The sequence below is a fragment of the Meleagris gallopavo genome, chromosome 4 (assembly GCF_905368555.1).
Source record: "Meleagris gallopavo chromosome 4, MGAL_WU_HG_1.1, whole genome shotgun sequence".
Classification (NCBI taxonomy): domain Eukaryota; kingdom Metazoa; phylum Chordata; class Aves; order Galliformes; family Phasianidae; genus Meleagris; species Meleagris gallopavo.
Genome location: NC_139407.1, coordinates 24,633,501 through 24,653,779, shown reverse-complemented (window position 1 = coordinate 24,653,779; position 20,279 = coordinate 24,633,501). Strand labels below are relative to the sequence as shown.

Genomic DNA, 20,279 nt, shown 5'->3' with positions numbered 1-20,279 from the left:
GCTTTTCTGATGCCACATGACTGCTTTTGTTGCTTCTTTAATTGGAGCTGATCCCCTTTATTAAGGACTTTATTGTCTGCTCTTTTGGGGCTCACAGTGAGTAAAGGAAGTAATTGCAATCATAGGAAAACGTTTCTGCATGTGGGCATTTTCCAGGATGCCTTAAAAGCAACATCATTGCAGAACTTCCACTTTATAATTAATTTCACCCTTAAATTCCTGTGTGATTTATCCTCTGAAAAGAGAGCATTTAATTATAGTTCTGTACCGGTATCCAGATACCAGGTAACGCTGACACCATTGAAGCCATTCATTGGAATTTCCTCTTTCAGATTTGAATCTGTGGGCAAGAAGTACCACATACAGATTTTTGCTTCACCTTTGTGTAATTTTCTCTGTCTTGTGGTGTATGTTTCCACATCAGCCACCCCACTTGCACGTTTCACCATCCTCTTCCACTATGTGGAGGTGCCTCTTTGGATACTGCCTGTACAGACTCTAAGTGTTAATGTTCCAATTGCTTCTCTTCACTTTGGGTAGCACCTTCCTGCACCAATGGATCCAATGTAAGGCAGATTCATTACATCCCATGAATCCAAGGGGAAAAGCAAGTTAGATGTACATTTTCCTTTGCTTGAGAATGCATTTCTTCATGGTGATTGGCTGTAGAATAATACAGGTGCATTCCTAATAGTGAACTATCACTTTATGTATGTGTTCTTGCATAACCAAACCCATACATGACAGATGACTCCTACTTTCTGTAAAACCCACATCCAGTTTTACACACTGCCATTCTGGCTACTGATCTGCATTGCTTTTTGTCTGTTGAGAATACCACCTATTTCCAAAAGCAATATATTTTTGTTAGGTAGAAAGTGTTTTTGAAAAGAGGAGAAAATCACAACTTTGCCTTGAAGCACTGGATAACTTCACACGAGAAATAAAAAGGTGAAAACCACAACCACAAATACTGTAAGAAGGGATATACCTAACTGGGATCCATACTTGAGATAGACTGCAGGAAATGGAGTAAGGAAAAAGCCTTGACCCAGACTTACTCTATAGAGAGGTCAGACTCAGACTCAAATCTACTACGTCTGTGATGAATCATTTAGGGCCAGCGTACTTAAACAACCAAGGTCTCCCATAAACGATGAGAGTTCAAAATGCTAACCCAAGGCTGAAAGTGGCTCTTCCTGGAAACACAGGGTGAGGTCAAAGCTCCTGGACAAAAGACATTTTGCTGTTTAAAATAACAGTTACCTCAAATTCAGCAGTTTCTTGGGCAACTTCTTGGGTCAGCATTAAGCAGAAATTGAAATAAAAACAGAAACAACAAACAAAAGAACTCTAAATCCCATCTACCTTGATGCATCTCAGAAGATGGAAAGGTAAGGGCAAAAGCAGGTTTTCACTCTGCTGGCATATAGGAAATTTCCATTCCTCTGAGCAGCTCCTGAATGTCCCAACACATGCCACAGGCAGGAAGAGCTCCTTTGTGCTCATCTGCTGTTTTCCCTTTCCTAATTATAGCTCTCTGCAGAGTGGTTCCTTCGCCTCCAAGGAGGTGGCAGCTTCTTTCATTTACAGGATCTTTTCATGGCTTCTGTCTTGACATGCTGCTAAGCAAACCTGTATTTGTGCCCATGTGAAGGGTGCACTGAACAAGGTTCCATCCATGAATTTAGTCAGTTTGGATTCTTTGCTCCTAATTATTTTTAAGACTCTGAGTAGGACCAAGGTGGAAGAGGAGTGATTTCCCCTCAGTGAGTGGCAAGAATTAGGCTACGAGCCATTTTGCCTTCCCCCCCTTTACCTGGTCTCACAACTGATACATTTGTGCGTGCATACAGCAAACGCTCAGAGAAGCATGATGCCACATTTCTGAATTGCCTTCCTCGTGATCTAAATGCATTTTATTGTTAGCAAACAGCAAGCACATCATGACATGACAGTGTGTTGCTGGCAGCCAAGCTCGTGGCACTTATGCTCAATGGCTCTGAGCACAGCAAGCCTCTGGGGACAGAGAAGTGGCAGAAAGAGCCACTGCTGTGAGGTGGTGTGACTCAGCTGCACTCACTGTCTCCCGTTGGGTTTCACCACAGCACTCAGTCCCAGCTGTGGGCTCTGCACCGCTGCCCTTCTCTCCTCTCCTGCATCCTTGCTGTGGACAGCCTGGAGAAGGCGGAGGGTGAGGAAGATGCTCTGAGTGCAGCCATCAGAGGGAAGGAGACAGCTTGCCGTGGCCTCCGCATTTTGTCTGTGACTCAGTGGTGAGTGCCACTCGCACGCTTGGCCATGTGCACAGAGATGTGCCCTCTCAGCATGAGGTGTGGTGCTGGGGATGATGAAGTAAACAGCAATTCACTGGAACTAGATCAGCCAGCACACATTCCCAACGCAGAACCTAGGAAAGAGGCACAGGTCTATGGTGTATTTGTTTGGCCCAGTGATGGCTGCTAGGCACGAGAGCAGATGCACTTAGTGGAATTCCCCCATCCACTGGCATTATGGGACACTCCTATTACTGTTCTTATAATTACTGTTAATCATTACTATTACTGCAGTGACCAAAAAGAAAGCAGTCAGGATCAGGCCATCATTGGAGCAGTGTTGTCATGGAGGGATGATGAGACAGCCCGCCCCAGGGAACCCATAAATGTGGTGCCCGATTCATCACCACAGTCACATTGCAAAGTAGGACACTGCAGTGTCCAATGAAGCTCCCCTACAACCTGAGCAAAAACAAACCACAGCATTCCCTTGGGCTGAGCTAGAGCAGCCTCGTTTGTGTCTGCTTGGAGCTGTATGCTGGCATCACGCTCTGTCCAAGTGTGGCTGGAGGGTGAGGAGCTGGCCAGGATCATCTCGGGATCTCAGCACTCAACAGGATGTTTCCCTTCTGTATTTGCACCCTGCTAGTGCAACCTGCAATAGAACCCCATATTCTTTGGTCTTTGTGAATTTCATATCACTGGCTCCAAGAGCCAGCTGTGAGTCACATGGTATGTGGAAAGGTCCAGAGTTTGGGTGGGAATGACCAAGAGTAACTGAAATCATCTTCCAGTCACCTTCCCCTCCCATCCACAGTCTGAACACAACCTTAGGTATCCAGCGTCCCTGGAGATGATCTCTAGGTGATGGACAGAAGGAAGGGATGAGAAAGCTGGGTCATGGGCTGGGTACCAATGGGGAGCTGCAGGGAGAAGCTGCTGGCCTCTGTACAGCTGAGAAGAGTGGGGAGCTCCATCCCATACAGGACCTCTTTGCTCCAGCATTGATTTCCTTTCACCTCATTCCATTCCAGTGTGAGCTGAAGCTAAGGATGAAATGCTGGGTGAGGAAGAATGCACTCTGGGAAACACTGGACAAAGCTACAGAACACACTTAGTTTTCTGAATCCAGTTCAATTCCTCAGCAACAATGGTCCCTCTGAAAGATATTCAGAGAAAGCAGGCATCACACAAAGAACTTTTTGTCTTTTATTTTTAATTTCTTTTAATTTTTGTAAGATTCTAAATAGAGGCTGTGCATTGGATGTTCGGGATGAGACAATTTCAGCCACCAACTTGCAGCATGCCTACAGCTGCGGTCACCCCTTCATACATAACACATGTTCCAGCTCCACACCCAGATTAATCCACCCTGCCCAACCAGGTGTACAGGCAGCCTGACATCAATCACAACACAGAGCATTAAGCTAGCACCGGAGATGGCCTGTGCTCAGGTGGAACATGCCAGGCAGCAGAGCTCATGCAGAAAACAGCCCAACTTTTTGCTCCATCCACACCTCCCAGCCCTCCCTGCTTTGTTCTCGTAACATTCCCCTGCGTGGACCAAGGAGAGCAATTTCCAGGAAGGACTACTGTATGTAAAGCTAATTGCCTGTCTTTCCAAATCAACCCCTTTAAAGGGCACGTGGGTTAGCTACATCAGAAAAGAGGTCTCTGCGCAATTCTCTCTCTCCTCTCATAGAGCACTCTTACACAATGCACTGCACACGGTGGCATGCATCTGATTACACTGAAGCAACTCTGATGACCATGTGCAGTAACCATGTGACATGCCAGCATCGCTGACTGCATTGCAAATGTGGGAATTGTCCTTTACATAGATCTAAATAAGGTTGGAGCCTCTAGGCAATGGCCTTCGATTGTTTACAGTTTTCATAAACAGGATGCTAACAATTTGTAAATATCCATTGGAAATCCATCAGCTGTGGATTTCCAAGTTCACGATAGACCAGTTTAGTATATGCTCATCTGCAATGAGTCTTTCTCTTACTAAAACTTCATTGTTAACATTGCATGACCATTTCTGACCACAAGGACTGCTACTAATGGACCTGTTAGAGCACGTCCAGAGGAGGACAATTAAAATGACCCCAGGGATGGAACATGGAACACCTTTCCTATGAGAACAGGCAGAGAGAGCTGGGGCTGTTCAGCCTGGAGATGAGAAGGCTCTGGGGAGACTTGAGAGCAGCATTTCAGTATCTAATGACAGGTAATAGGAAAGAAGGGGATGGACTCTTTAGCAGGGTCTGTTGTGATATGACACAGGGAAATGGTTTCAAACTAAAAGAGGAGAGATTGAGATTGGATGTAAGGAAGAAGTTTTTTTACAGTGAGGGTGGAGAGGCAGTAGCACATGTTGCCCAGAGGGGTAATGGATGCCCCATCTCTGGAAACATTCAGGGTTAGGCTGGAGGGATCTGAGCACCCCATCTACTTGTAGGTGTCCCTGTTCATTGCAGGGGACTTGACTGGATGACCCTGGAAGGGTCCCCTCCAACTCAAATGATTCTATGATTCTAATTGCACGTACCAATGATTGTACTTCCTAGCTTCCACACATTGATTCTGGAGATTGATTGGTACATCTTCAGATTGTTTCCTGGAGAACAAGGAATCAAAGAAATAAAGCACTATTTTTGTCATCATTTTCCGTATTCAGTGATAGCAAGAGAATTACACAGCTCTAAATTCCCATTGCTATGCCTTACCTAGAGGGTTTGTTTGTTGCATTACCTTTCGTTCTTCACAGAAACTTCCCTTCAGCTAAACAGAGATGGAGACACGTGAGTGTCCACACTAGCACATACACGTGGAAAAAGTCTGTCTCTCTAAAATTTTCTTGGGACTTCCTTGAGTGTTGCAGAAGAGGACATTTTGATGGTCAATGAGTAAGGATCTGCCCATAAACTGGTAAACTGTCACTCCTAGCACAAGCATGAATAGCCCACTGCTGGGTTCGTATTGATACAGCGCAGTCTGACAGCACATCCTCAGCTCCAACACTAGTGCCTTAAAAAACTGTAGCTCCAGGCAACAGCTGTGATTGGTTAAGGTCAGGTAACAGCAAAGCATTCGAGAAATAATAATTGATCTAACATTCAATGTTACTCGAGCACAGTAGGGAGACCTAAGAATATCACAGAATACTGTGATACAATATATTGTTGTGAAGCCCTGATGACACTTGTTCTGTGTATTGCACTATGAACTCAGCTATCCTTCAGATAGCTCTGCAGATAAATCAGGAGGAAACTAACTTACACCCACTATGAGTGTATCTCTAGCTAAGAAATGATTTAATTCAATGCCCTTGGGGAGATATGAGAAGCATTTAAAGCATAAAAATTGTTCACCTTTTCCTTACCTGGTAAATTGATAACAGAAACAGTACTGCTCAATAGTACCTAAAAGTCTGACGTAAGCCTTCAAAAGCAAAGGAGACTGGGAGTTGGAGGCAACCATGGTGGGGGATGTACAGTCCCAGTAACAGAACATTCCAAATCGGCAGCCACCAGATGCTAACATAACAAAATGCATTTGATGAAAACTGCAGAGGGGCAAAGCATTCCTAAAACCTTTTGGTTTAAATTATTAACACCTGAAACTGCCCCTTGGCTGTTTGAGGGTGAGAGAGCTAAAGGAGACAGGCAGCAAAGCAAAGGCAGATGGTGTGGTGTATGTGGGGGTTCAATTTGTAGCCACCACTCTGTCCCTTGGATACACTCACTGCCAGCTGGGAGATTTCATGGTGCTCTCAGAGAAGAACCAAGCTTTGCTTTATTCCTATGCCTGCCTCCTCCCTCTTAGCACATCCAGGTAGGCCTGCAGTTCGTGCCTTGAACCCTGAACCCTGGCAACCTGTTGCCTTACAAGAAATGGGAGAGCTGGGAGGTCTACATAAGGTTGGAGCTACTACCCAAATCCTCATGAGATGTGGAAACCCTTGTCTGGATCTTCATTATATCATACGGAATTGTAATTCTGCCTTATTTGTGTGACAGTATCATTTTGCATAAGGCTATAATCCTCTGGGAAATTTAATTTGTGGGCTCAAGATTTTGTGTAGGGCATGAAAAAGCTCCATGTGTCATTGACTTCTGCTCTGGCTGAAAACAGATGTTTTACCTCTGCATGCAGCAGTCAGCAGTCATTAATTAGGAGGCACTTGGGGCTCTGTGCTGCATCCCTTACTAGAGCTGTTCCACAAGTGCAGAACTCTGAGCACTGGTCCAGCCCAAAGGTAGGAACCAGACCAAAGCGTGTATGAGGCTCTCAGGACCATGGTCTCCCAATAAGTGTTCCATACATCATTCTTTTGAGGATAATGCTGTGCTTTCTGCAGAGCTTTCTTCACATCTGTGTGATACCGAGTTCTACATGAACAGATATTTTTGCAAGAAACTAAAGACAAACTTGCTATTCAATATTATCAGAATCGTTGAGATGTAAATCATCACCTCAGCTTTGAACCAACACAGGCTATATATGGGCATTAAAATTGGAATTGCTTTATCTTACATATGGATAGAACATTAGACTTCTTGAATATTTGACTGTATATTTCTATGTCAATTCTGTAAGAATAGGAGAGGCGGAACCAGCACACACACAGCAGATGCTCCTGGATTCTCCAGTGTTATAGCCACCACTTGCCTGCTCCAAAGCCTAGGTAGGAAAATGACCAGCATTTTGGCAGGCTCTTTCCAAACTATCCCCATATTTAGAAAAATACTTCTGTCCTCCACCTAGGGTTTCTAGCCTTCCAAGAATATGGAGAACACACTTCCACCTCTGAATTATTGCACCTCTTATTATGCTCCTCCTACGTCTCATGGTGCTTCATAATTAAAAAAAGGAAAAAGCAAAACATTCACCTTAAGAATCCCATAGCACTCAAAAGGCAGAAATGACTGAACACCCAAGGATGCAGACAATGCAGGTAGCCCAGGACCACATCGACTGAAGTCAGTGGAGGTTTGCTGCAGCAGGGCTGGGAGTCAGGCCAGAGCTAACAGGGGAATCCCAGATGCCCACCTTATGATTGTTTCTATTAAAAGACTTCCAGTGGAGACATTAAGTTTCTACACTTCACAGACGCTTAATAGTTCATAAAGCAACCAAACTAACCCTAAGTGGTGCCTGAATAACTCTTTCAGGACTTTCCATTCTGTAGTTTGAAAATGGCACCTGAATTACAAGAGTGCACCTGAGCAGTTTATAGCTGTTTCCCACACTGGTGTATCTTTCTTCTGCCTCAGTGAACTGAGAGGTCAACCCAGCACAAACTGCCCTGGGTAACACCCAGGACCACACAGCCCAGTCCAGCTACCCCCAGACTCTGTATGGTTTTGCTGAGGTCATGGGCACTTCTGTGCCCATTCCAGAGCACGTGCATATATGTGTGCAAGGTCGTCCCCCCAGCCTGCGTCACTGCCCATTCTTATTTGGAACAATCAGGAAGAAACTCCTGGTGTTTCTTGGCTCCTGCACATATTTTTCATGCACAGGGGAGCACCCAGCCCATAGAGAACATTTTTTGCTGCTGTAATCTTGATGGAAAAAGCAGTTGGTGATGGAGGAAGGCATTCAGATGGCTGAGAAGTGCCTGAGGGAAGAGAACATTCAAACATATTTGCACATGAGAAATCACGAACGTGCCACCAAAAAAGTCAGGAGAAGCATTAACAAGGCGAGGGGAAAGGGCAGGAGAATTTCCAGTCCCACAGCTCCTTGGGAGTCTGCTGCTTTGTAATATACAGTCCAGTTTCTCCTGATTTGTTTTACAGGATCAGTTTGGAAGTTACAAATCTCACAGGTCCATTAAGCTCAGTGCCTCAGTGCCTTTTGCCAGGCTCAATTACCTCTATCATCATATTCATGCTTATCTTGAATTTCACAGTTCTGCCCCTTGCCATGCGAAATCTCCAAGAGAAATCAGCAGAAATTCCTACCTGGAGATTTCCACAGCCACCACTCCACCTATCACAGCCATCACTGGACTTGCTTCTGTGTGTAGACCCAGATCTGAACTGAAGTTAGACAAAAGGATTGGATGCCACGGCACAGCCAACAGGCACTCAGCTGGGAACTGTCCCTGCAGTTATTTTCCTTACTGGAAAAAACAAAACAAAGCAGGCTGGATATTCTTCTAGATCTGCACTATTCAGCATAAGGGCATGCAGATCAACACCAACACTGCATCAGGTGCTGTGCCAGAGCTGGAACGACTGCACCCAACAAACCAACATGTGAGATGCTGAGTATTTCCAAAAAGAACAGATGCAGATAAGGCCACGTGGCACCTTCCTCATGTTTTGCTCGCTGAACACCATCCTTCATACAGACATTCCTTCAACCTTCTCAGGTTGGATGTTAGGAAACATTTCTTCTCTGAAAGAGTGGTGAGGCACTGGCACAGGCAGCACAGAAAGGTGGTGGAGTCACTGTACCTCAGGGAGTGTTCAAGAACCACAGAGATGTCGCTCTGAGGGACATGGTCAATGGCTATAGAGGGGATAGGTTGGTGGTTGTATCTGGTGAGCTTAGAGGTCTTTTCCAACTTGAATGATACTGTAGTTCTATCATTCCATGACACGAGCATATGATACCATAGTCTTGAAGACGGGAAAATGGCACAAGAACTGTTAGCCAAAAACAGCATGATCTGGCTGTTTGCAGGTTAGCAAACCAGGGATGCACTGAACACACCAGGTCCTCCCTGTTATGCAAAGACACCACAGCAACCTGCTCAGCCTATGGGTTGGCCTATAGCCTTCCAAATTGAGATTAGTATTTATTGGACAGCTTCCTGGAGCAATGCTCATTCACATCTGCCACTGAGCTCTGTCAAACAGCTGGTAGAAGTCAATGACATGTGGTTCACCATGGGATTTTTCATAACAATGAGACACAAACAGACTTAGCCTTATGTACAGAAATGATGTCAAACAAATTAGCTTTGCCTGAGTTAGTCAGATGCTCTCGCAAAGCATGGTGCTGTCTGCTCATGTCATAGCCTTGGCTGTGCTGTTTCTCAGAAGGAGCTACAGAGAGGCATCTGCACAGCAGCACTGAGCAGAGCAGAAAATCCCACAGCTCCGAGTCAATTGCAGAGGTGGCCTTATTGTCACAGTGGGGAAAAAAAAAAAAAAAAAAAGAGATGGAAAGCTCCCAAAAGATGGAACTCCAGAGCTGAACTGTATAGTGAACATTTAAAACTGCTTTTGCCCTGGTTTTTGAAATTCTCTGGCAAATTTTTAATTTTCTTCCTTCCTTAAATTGAAATGTTAGTTTGTCTGAATCAATCCATATAGCAATCTTTTGGGACTGGCTATGCAACAGCCTCAGGGTGGCTGAGGGAACTGCTGCTCCTACGCGGATGTAACAGCCACAGACCGTAACCAACATTTACAAATGAGCTGCAAGGAAAACTCCATGACAAGGGGTATTACGCTGACATTTTTCTGTGCTAGTTCCTGCCTACATTTGGACTTCCTTTTCTATGAGACCATTTATCCAACTGCAGTAAGGAAGACAAAAGATCTAGACTTTGGGCTATGGAAAAGCGACCAAAAGCGCTAATAGATTTCCATCCTTTCACTAATGAGAAACCCAGCAAATGGCAGCCCTGCCCCAGGTGGGCTTTTTTTGGTCTCTTTCAGGCATTACACCTCTGCTGTTTCCCTTACAACCAGAGTGGGTGGCCTGCGGACCTAGGATCTACACATGCTTTGCTTTCCCAGGATTCTGTTTCCTTCCTCTTGTTCCATCTGACTTCCTACAAAAGAGGCATTCTCCTCTCACTGTGGTTATCCAACCTCACCTTTCTTGCAAGGGTCCACCTGCCTACATGGCCACGAGCACATGAACTGAGTGAAACATAGCTCTCCACCCAGGAGTCTGGGCCAGAGCTCCAGTGGGTGGGTGCTCCTTCTATCTGCACAGCAATTCCAAAATGGGCTAGGAAGAACAGTTCTCCAAGCAATACCACAATCAACATCTTCCTCTTCAGCTCAAACCAGAGGCATCAGCAGTTCTACGACATGTCCTTCTGCTCGCCAAAATCTGCTTCTCACAGAGCCTTCTCGCTCCCGTGCAATTCAGCGAGAGTAGGAGCAGCCAGAGTCTTGTCACAGTACAAGATTTTATTGTTGTCATGATAATTAATGACTACTTACAATGAGCTTTTAATGAGTACCTGCACTCTTTTTTTCCCCCTGTTTGTTTGTTAACTGGGTCATAGAGGAGTTCTGAATGATTTCCTGGATTTACAGTACAATGGAGACCTCTACAGGTGCGTTCCTCCTCAGAGCCAGGCTAACGTGACACATCACTGCAGGTGCCATCAGTGCTCCACTGCTCAGAGCGCTTACAGAGTTGTGCAAGCAGCACTTCCAATCTCTCTGTTGTCAGGTTCATCCACGTATTCAATCACAGCTTAGGGCCACCCAAAGCTTTGAGATGCTAGCAGTAACTTGTACATTCCCTCTGTGCATTTCTTGTTTGTCAAGCTGACCTTTCTAAAGACAGCCATGAAGTTCTGCTCTGAGCCAGGAGCTCCCAAGGAACAGGATCATTGGAGACCCTACACACAATGGACTCAGACTGCAGACAGTATTCTTAGGACACAATTCAGTATTATATGGCTCAATCTTGACACTAGGTGGCCTTATGCCATGCACATCGTCACTCTTCAGGTGAGTTATTTTAATATGCGCAAGCAGCAGCTGTTCTGCCATAACAAATATTATTTTGCAAGGACAGACATTTTTCCCACAGGCTTGTACCCCATTCTTCTGAGGGGACCTTGCTGGGGTCAGAAAACTGCAGGCTACATAGATGTTTCAGATGGAAATGAGTGTTGGATACTGGACAGGTACCTGAGCCCCAGCATTAGTAGCAAGAAACACGCTGAAATGCTGAGAGCAGGCACCTGTGCAGCAGGGACAGGACTTGATGGCCTGAGGACAGACAGGCTGGAGTGATGCACTGCCAGAAAACGCAGTATGGCTCCAGCAGCCAGGACCAGATCACAGGTGCTGTTGCCCTTTGGGAAGGCAGTCTCAGCTTTTAGTGTCTGTCTGTCAGCTCTACTGAGCTGCTGCCCCCAACAAGCCTGACACAAGACTGCCCAGGAGCCAAATAATCACAGGATCTCTTCCCAAAGAGGAGAGCATTCTTGGCATGTGCAGCTTCCAACTGTGTGCCATTACAGAAGGAGTCTGATAAACAAGGCAGGAAAGATGGTCCCACTCCTCTGCCAGGCCAGTTCTGCAGGAAATTCCGCACAGTAAGCAGCAGCAGGCAATACCAGCCAGGCAGCATCTGTCACTGATGGAGGCAGGGCTCAGCACAGCCAACTCCACAAAGCGATCTGAGGCAGCATGGATTTCCTCAGCGTGGTCACTGCATTGAGCCACACTCAATGGTGAGTCGTTCCTGCAGTGATGCCTCAGACCCAATTGGCCAGATGAAAACCTCAGAACTGCAGCAACGACTCTTCTTCCACATAGGCTACAGCCTGTGAACACTCTGCAGACTGACAGAAAGCATCATCTGGGTGGGTGGCCCTCTGAGCAGGCAAGATGCTGGCAGCCTGCTCCCAGGTCGGGCTTAAGCACATATAGCACCCAAGTGGGGAGTAACCCACTTCTGGAAACCTCAGCACCATTTAGAAAAGTAGAATAAAAGATATAAAACAAAGATATCCTTTCCCTTCCTTCTCCCCACCTTTGTCTCTCTGTTTTCTTCTCCCTGCGCTTACACCAAGTCTCATTTTGCAAAGCAGGGGCCCATCTGGTGTTCTGCTCTCAAGCTTTTCTTCCATTAGCTTAAAACCTCAACCAGCTTTCACAGACTGCCCTTACAGAGCTGGCTAAGTCCACAAAGCAACCAGAAGAAAACACTGCAGTGTTTAACTTTCTCCCTAACTGAAATACACCTTCCTTTCCAGCTGGCTTAAATATTTATCAAACCATTGAAAGTCGCTATGCCTTTCTCTAGGTACAGAGCATCTCACTGCAACAAGTAAATTTCTTTCAAGAAGCACTACTGGACAGTCAAGTACATCAATGAGAGAATTCACAAATGGTTAAAACACATACACAAAAACCCATCGCCCTGTGACAGCAGGAAGAGACATTCAGGAGAAGATGACGACAATATTTTGCAGCTTTTCCTCTTTTGGACTGACCAGCAATTACAACTTTCTCAGAGGAAGATATCTCACTTGTGCTTTCCTGATGATATGCAGTTTTTAATAGGCATTTCAGTTCAGGATTCAGCTACTGACCAGGAACCCCCATGTGAAAAGCCACCAACTTCAGACCAGCCAAGTGCTTAAGCACCTTTACCCTTTCAAAACCCAGTCTTTCATATACATTTCAGCACTACCACTGTAGTCTCATAAATACACAGTTGTTTTTTTTGTTGTTGTTGTTTTTTGTTTTAATAAAGGAATCATACTCATCATTTGGTAAAAACAAACTCATGGAACAAAGAAATTACACTTCCCAGCAATTTACCTAAATTAGGAGCCTGTATCACTCCATAACAATCACAAAGATTGTCAAGGTACCTAACTGTCTTTCCCTTGTGGATGACTGTGCATGGAAGATGTGTCTACAATGTGCATCAGCTGAAATGAAAAAAGTATCTGGGAGCCATCTCCAGTCCCATTAGCACTGGCAAGTAACTCGAAACGTCAGTGAGAAATCACAGTGTCACCATCATTGGAACTAATTTTCTTATTTTCTTCACTTCTCCTTGAACAAAACCTTCTCTTCTTGCCTTTGCATTTCTCTGTAGGAAAGATGAAGCAAAACAAGCATCTGATAATAAATAGCCTGTCTGGCTGGAGTGGAACAAAATCCCTATGCTCATTTCTTTCCTTTTTATTTGAGTGATCACATCGTGCATGTAATATGAGAAAGGAGTAAAGCTGTTCTGCTTCCTTGGCAAAGCTCTAGCAAATTTCATAAGATAATTCCAGCTTCTGTAGCAACCAGAGTCTTGCTCTGAAATCAGAGTGCAGCAAGGCAAGGTTTGCTTTAAGTTTCAGGAATGTAATGAGCCACCCTATGATGTTAGGGAGGAGTTGTGTTCTTTGTCATGAGTACACTCAATAATCCATTGGAAGAAAGATGTCCAGTTCCTTTTGAAAGGCAGTCAACACTGCGACAGCAGAATCCAGACAGCTTCTCATCAGCATGTGATGTTCAGAATACAGTTCCATTGTGAAACAGGTGGTCTTTCTCCTCCAGAGCAGAAAGGAAAGAAAAAAAAAAAAGACAAAAGAGCAGAGCAGAATACTCCAGTAGGGCTTGAAATGACTGAAAGTAGGTGAAAGAAATCAATCCTCCCCTCATCAAATCTGAAGCACAGGAGAGCGGTGAGAAGGCTGCAATTATTCTCCGCTGTTTTGACCCACTCATCTAGCAACCTTGTCTAAAAACATTAAGTCTTTCTTCAGAAGCAAATGGAGCCCATCAGTTCTGCAGGAGCTCCATTCATGCCCTCACTCTGTCATTCTCTTTATTTCATCCCATCAGCGAGGCTGGGGCATTGCTAGACTGCATGGAGTGGCCCTCGAAACAGAACTGCCTCTTGTTTACAGACACACTGGTAAGCATTTTGATGCCAGGGCTTCACAGCGCTGTCTCTCCCATGCAGACTTTGTAGGGAGATTTCAATTTCCTGCATCTAAAATAGAAGACATCGTAACATTTTAATCAGACAAATCTGAAACCATAGTAGTCTGAACAGAACTCAATTTAATTGTTTAACTCACTGAAGTAGCCCCCAATGAAAACCATTTTAAGTAAAATTGTACTGTGCTATACAACTGGCAGAACAGACAGCAGAAGTATTGAGCGTCAGTGCCTTTAAGATCACACAGCAGTGACAAGAACATACTCCCAATGCTCTTGTACAACTCTGCTCTCCTCCCCACCATAAATCAGATCAATGCAACTAGGTTACATATTTCCCATACCTCTTTCTTACGTAGCAGTAGATGATTGCAAGTATCCCACTTGTGAGTATCCCTATGCCAATTCCCACAGCAATGTAGCGCTCATAAGAATTATGTGCGTATGAATTCAGAGTTAAATGTTCACACCTCTCTCCATTGTAACCTGCAAGGCACCTACAAAATAAAGATACACCATGTAAAAACTATTCAGAACTTCTGTTCTCTATTTCAGAAATACATGTTGGTTTTAAGTAGTTTTAAACCACGTAGAATGAGTCTGAACTAGGAAGGGCTGAATGTGGTGCTTGGTCAGAGCCTCTTCCTCAAGACTACCAGTTGTCCCAGTCCATCTAGTTTAAAGCTAGCTCCAGTACTGCAGTCACAGCACCAAATGCCATCTAAACATACCCTCATAGCAGAGGGTGTGGACGAAGAGTTGTGTGCCCTGCTGATCCTCAGCTGCTGTGATCTCCAAAGTTGTTCAGTACTTTAGAGATACTCAAGCACACCATGGCTCTGATTGGTATGGAAATAGCTGTGAAGTGATGGAGCTTCAGCTGACATCTTCAAATATCCTGGCCTCTTCACAGTTCTGATGTGAGATACCATCAAGTCAACACCTCTCCCTCCCCTTTCCTTGGTATCACAATAGCACTCCAGACTTTGCCAAACTTGAAGCCTGAAAAAACTTCACTGGCACATGTAAGTTTCGCTTTGCTGAAAATTAGTCAAATTACAATAATAACTTGTGGCAGACAAAGAAACAATGCCACTGTTGGCAGTTCCCAAGAAGGGTACTTAAATGCAATGCTCTTTACTTGCATATGGGTTTCCTCAGTTCGCTGTGGAAAGCACAGAGCCCGTTTATGCAATAACTGTGGTGTTCCTCCAGACAGGCCTGCATGAGCTTCAGGAGCCTTGGTTGCTCTGCATAGTCTGCTGTGAACACAGAAAAAAGCCACGTTACATCTAGAAAAATGAAAGCATTTGGAAGTATTTTCACAACTCAAGATGAACAGACATCTCCCGCAGAAACAAACTTAACATATAAGTTTGCTGTGATGTGTCTCTCAAGATGGTTTACACAATGCTGATCAGAACAAACTTCTGCAACATATCAATTTGGCTTTGGAGGAAGAACAAATTGTTAATAAATCACTTCCTAATGAGGAGTGTGTATAAAAATGATTATGGAAAACTCACCCTGGCTAACACTGGCATTATCCAACTTGCAATCCATCAGAAAAAATATCCCAAATCATCAGGGGTTAAGGATACAACAACAGCATATAATTATTCTCAGTATGTTTCCCTGCTAGAATTCAAACAGGGAATTATTTTTTTCTTCCAATCCCAAGACAAATCATTGCATTCCTGTCCATCAGTGTTGCACAATTTAGTGATGAATGATTCTCCATGGTTCTATGTTAGTACAGTGTCCAGTTATGGTTTTAAGTAATCAGCACTCCCCACGTGGCCCTTCTATGTAAGAGTAAGCCAGGACCGCAACTGCTCAGTGTTTAAACTTGAGGGACTTTGTATTTGAGGGGACTGTCCTAGAGATGACTGATGGCGATTTCCTAACTGAGCATATGCCAACACCAGGTTTCTGTGATGACCACAAACAAAATAACATCATGCAGGAAGGTGACAACGTCTGCTTAGTGATGAAGCAATGGGGCAGCAGCAGAAACCCTCCTTCTGACTAAGTGCTGAATCAAGCTTCAGAGATGGTACACTGAAGAACAGACTGTCAGATATGTATGCCTCCAGCTCTTCTGTGGTCAACTCGAGATGTCAAGACACATTTTTCAGGAGCTGCAAGACCAATTCTCCCATTTCCTGAGCAAACTCTAGTCTGAGTCACTCCTTAGCCACGATCCAACTGTGTACTCAGCTTGGTGACTTTTTGTCCTTTGTGCAGCTGCATCCCAAACATGGCAAGTGATGGTGAACAGCTGCTATGACCTGCTGAGGCACTTCACAACTTCAGCCATAAAGTTGGTTTGGATATCAAAGAGGTTTGATGCTATCACTACTAATCCAATTGAACATCAATGCTTTGAAAATAGTGTCCTCTAAAATCTGAGAGAGAAATCTGACTTGGAGAGACTTACAGAGAACAAATGACAATTCAAATCTTCTTGGAAAAGCACGATGGACTAGCTCCTTGTTTCCAGGGAAAGCTGTGGAAGTGGTAGAAATCAACTGCTTTTGAAAATAAAGTTGTTGTTGGCTGAGAAAATGGCATGATTAAAAGAAAAAAGAAAAAAAAGATTCACAAGTGCATCTTTACACTAGGGATAAAGCAGACCTACAGCTAGAAACAGTGCCAGAAGGTATCCATCAGATGCACATTTTTGGCCCAGCTATAAAATGAAACAATGCTGATGGAGGGGCCAAAGGTTATGCCCTATTCTCTGTATTACACACAGTAACAGTAATGAAGTAACAACACTACAACTGCTAGCCTGTCCCCATCTACTGGAACCAGCATGCTGTCCCTGCTCAGAAAGCCTCACGCAGGGCAGACACATTCAGGACCCTGGATCACGCACTCTGTGAGGGAGCCTCCAGCAATGATGGCACACGAGCTCCAATACAGAGCTTTGGAACTCATATGTTTGGCATGGGAGCACTGCAGACACACTCTAGAGATGCTAGTCAAGACACTGGGCTCACTGGCCAAGAGCACAATCAGGAGAGGACCAGGCCTTGGAGAGGTAGATTTAAGGAAGACAACGCTGATCTCATGAGAAGAGATTCATGATACTACTCAGTTTACAGGACATTATGATGAGTATGATGCTCATTGCTGGGGATAGTATGAGATAAAACATATGGCAAGAACTTCTGCAAGGAGCAGCATGCTGAGGAGATCCAGGACACAGGAGAACTGCAAGGGCTGATTTTCATAATGTTGCAAGTGAGAGCTTCAGGGAACAAGCCATTCACACTCATTCATGGCTCTCCTCAGCTTCCAGCACAACAGGGCCAAACCACACAGTATGAAGCAGTTCAATCTGACCCTCAAGTAAAACCTTTCACTGCCCATCCCTGCTGCTCTTCCACCAGGATCTGAGAAGACATTTACTGCATAGTCATAGTGTTGCCCTTAGGTCTCTGCCATAAAGAAAAAAAAAATGGAAAAGGTGCAAATACAAGTGTCAGATACGTGGGATGTGCAGTTGCCTCTGCTCAGATCTCAGCCCAATATCTCTCCTGGTTTACACCACTTCTGCCAGGAGATGGCAGCCTCCTATCCACCCACTGCTGAGGAAAGCTGCCTTCCTGTGAGCAGGAAAACCTCTTTCCCCTGTGGACCGTGGTGGTTAACACTGTCTTAGAAACAAAGGTCAGCCCAGAACAGAAACCTGACTAGAAAATGCTAGAGACAAACACTTTGTTGCACAGACCACAGCCTCCATCGTTGTCAGTAGCAAGAGCTTTGTCCAGTTTTGGTTGCAAGATCTGATCTTAGTGTACAGGAACAAATCCTAAGTCTTAATTATTCTGACATTGCAAAAGTACAAATGATGACCTTCAAAAGAATGATGAGTCTCAAAACCAAAGATTTTCTAACCCATCCCAGAGCATGATGCTAACTCCTATCATGTTATCCACCTCGATACTAAGCAAGCTGTTGAACAAACACATGTGCCTTTCAAGTCCCGTGAGGAAAGACAGACAAGCATGCTGTGTAAGCACCTGACAGCTGCCTGCAATTGAGTCACTCAAACAGATCCACCTGGCAAGATATGACACGAAGTTAAAACCTGCAGGTACCTGAAAGCCAAGGCGCGTCAACACAGACCAAGTGGCAAGAAGAAGAGTGAGCCACCAAGGCCACAACAGCTCAGCCTTCACTATGGAGCTCAGAGAAGAATGAGAGCATCAGAAGGGGAGAGGAGGAGTCAGATCCAGGGTCGGAACCTTCCCTACCATCACATAGAGGAAGGCTACAAAGACCTCCCTTCAGCTGAAGCTGTGCCTGAAACTCCCTATTCCTGCTTAGCCAGCTCCCAGCCAAGCATCCTCTCCACCATCATTTTCCCCTGCGACTGATCCACCTTGAACCACGACTACTCTGTTCTGTTTTGGGCCCCTCACTACAAGAAAGACATTGAGGCCTGGAGCACATTCAGAAAAGGGCAACAGAGTTGTGCAGAGTCTGGTGCACAAGTCTTATGGGGAGCGGCCAAGGGATCTGGGATTGTTCTGTCTGAGAAGAGGAGGTTCAGGGAATACCTTTCGGCTCTCTACAACTGCCTCAAAGGAGGTTGTGATGAGGAGGGGATTGACCTCTTCTTCTGTATAACTAGCAATAGGATGAGAGGAAACAGCCTCAAGCTGCACCATGGGAGATTCAGGTTGAATGTTAAGAAAAATTTACTCTCCTGAAGAGTGCTGAAGTGCTGGGCACGGGCTGCTCAGGGAGGTGGTTGAGGCACTGTCCCTGGGAGCGTTCAAGGAAAGGGTAAATGTTGTACTGAGAGACACGGGTTAGTGGGAACTATTGGGGAAAGCTAGATGGTTGGATTGGATGGTCTTAGAGGTCCTTACCAACCTTGGTGATCCCATGATTCTATGACCATGGAATCTAACGTTTCCCAGCCCTGGCACAGCTACACAGGCCCGCCTGAGGTATAAAATAAGGAAGCAGGACATGATCTTGTAGGAGGGATGCAAATGGATTTGTTCTTCCTTGAGCAGAAATGAACCTCCCACAGAAAACTGCCAGCTCCTCCAGTGAGTCCTATCCAGGAATTCAATTTCTTTGGTGATTCTTCTGGCATTTCTTTCTCATCTTCTTGCCATACGTTTCCAAGGGAAACATTCTCTAACTAGAAGCATGGGTACCTAGTTGATTTGAACAACTGCAACTAGCATAAATACACATGGAACAATTGCAGTCTTGGTTGTGCTCCTGTAAACAGAAATTCTCTTATTTGGTAAAATCTGACCCATAATTCCTGCTTTGTAGAAATACTACTGGGTACTTCTGGAGTAACAACACATATTACTACTTCATTAAATTCCTGTGTGCTCTGGAATAACCATATTACAGACAAATCAGTAAGCCAGCATGCAAGTGCTGTACTGCTAAGTCAAACTATTGCTGTCAAAAATCAACAGCACCCTGACTTCTGTAAGTCTGTACATATATATGTGTGTGTATGTGCGAGCATGTGTATATATTACACAAAATAACAGTCTAACATTTACAGCATACATATGAATGCACATATCTGTAAAACTGTACCACTGTGAGAAACTAGATACAAGAAGAGAGCACAGCAGCTTGACTTGTTATGAGAAAAATAAACAGCATATGGATCTGCTAAGAAAGCTTGCAAGACAGATGACCTAAAATTACCACAAGATGATTCGTATGCAATATATTCTTTTAAAAGTACAAAGACATTAATAAGTATCACAGTTCAAATCCCTTCCTCCTTTACTGACCTGCCAAAACCTCAGGTCCAGATTGCATGGCTCTCCCCAAAGCAATGACATCATTAGCACCTGAAGTAACATCAAGAATGCAGCTGGCAGGTTAAACACAGCGCTCTGGGCTCAGATGTTGGCAGGTAAATAGCTTGAGTTCACATTTCAGTCAGAATAGAAAGAGAAAAGAGAGCTAACACTCTGAGAAGGGCTGCAGGAGCCGTGATAGCCAAGAGCAAAACTGCAACAAAGAAAAACTCCTGAGTAACAGCAATGAACGTGGCATCACTTTACATTGGTTTGCTGCATTCTCACTTGAGCGCATAAAGATTCAGACTGAAGGCAGACAGAAACCAGGCATTACTGAAAATAAAAACGACCATCAAAATTGCAGGCAATCTATCCCAAACAGCCTCAAAATATCTCCTTTTACTCAGCGATTAATAAACAGAACAAAGCACAAATACCTTCAGTGTTGTTTTTCGTCCAGCTATTCCACAGTTCTGTGCTGAGGGATGAAACAGTGAGAGCTGCGTCCTCACTCAGTGCCCCCATTGCTG

At 44.6% G+C, this 20,279-nt stretch overlaps 1 protein-coding gene across 3 annotated transcripts in view; it reads right to left on the bottom strand.

Annotated features, from left to right (window-relative positions):
- The window catches only part of LOC100538470 (epigen), a 58,187-nt gene that overhangs the window by 9,557 nt on the left and 28,351 nt on the right, over positions 1–20,279 (bottom strand). The window contains exons 2-5 of one of the 3 annotated variants that reach the window (XM_003205547.4): positions 20,187–20,276; positions 15,090–15,210; positions 14,293–14,445; positions 3,486–14,000 (exon numbers count right to left, since the gene is read on the bottom strand). The exons of 1 other annotated variant lie outside the window; for it this stretch is intronic. In XM_003205547.4, coding sequence (XP_003205595.1) covers positions 13,946–14,000; positions 14,293–14,445; positions 15,090–15,210; positions 20,187–20,276 — 419 coding nt within the window. In that variant the 3' untranslated portion in view covers positions 3,486–13,945. Of the gene's footprint in view, positions 1–3,485; positions 14,001–14,292; positions 14,446–15,089; positions 15,211–20,186; positions 20,277–20,279 lie in introns of those variants that run through there. One more of the 3 variants, XM_085222491.1, reaches the window with a different exon arrangement.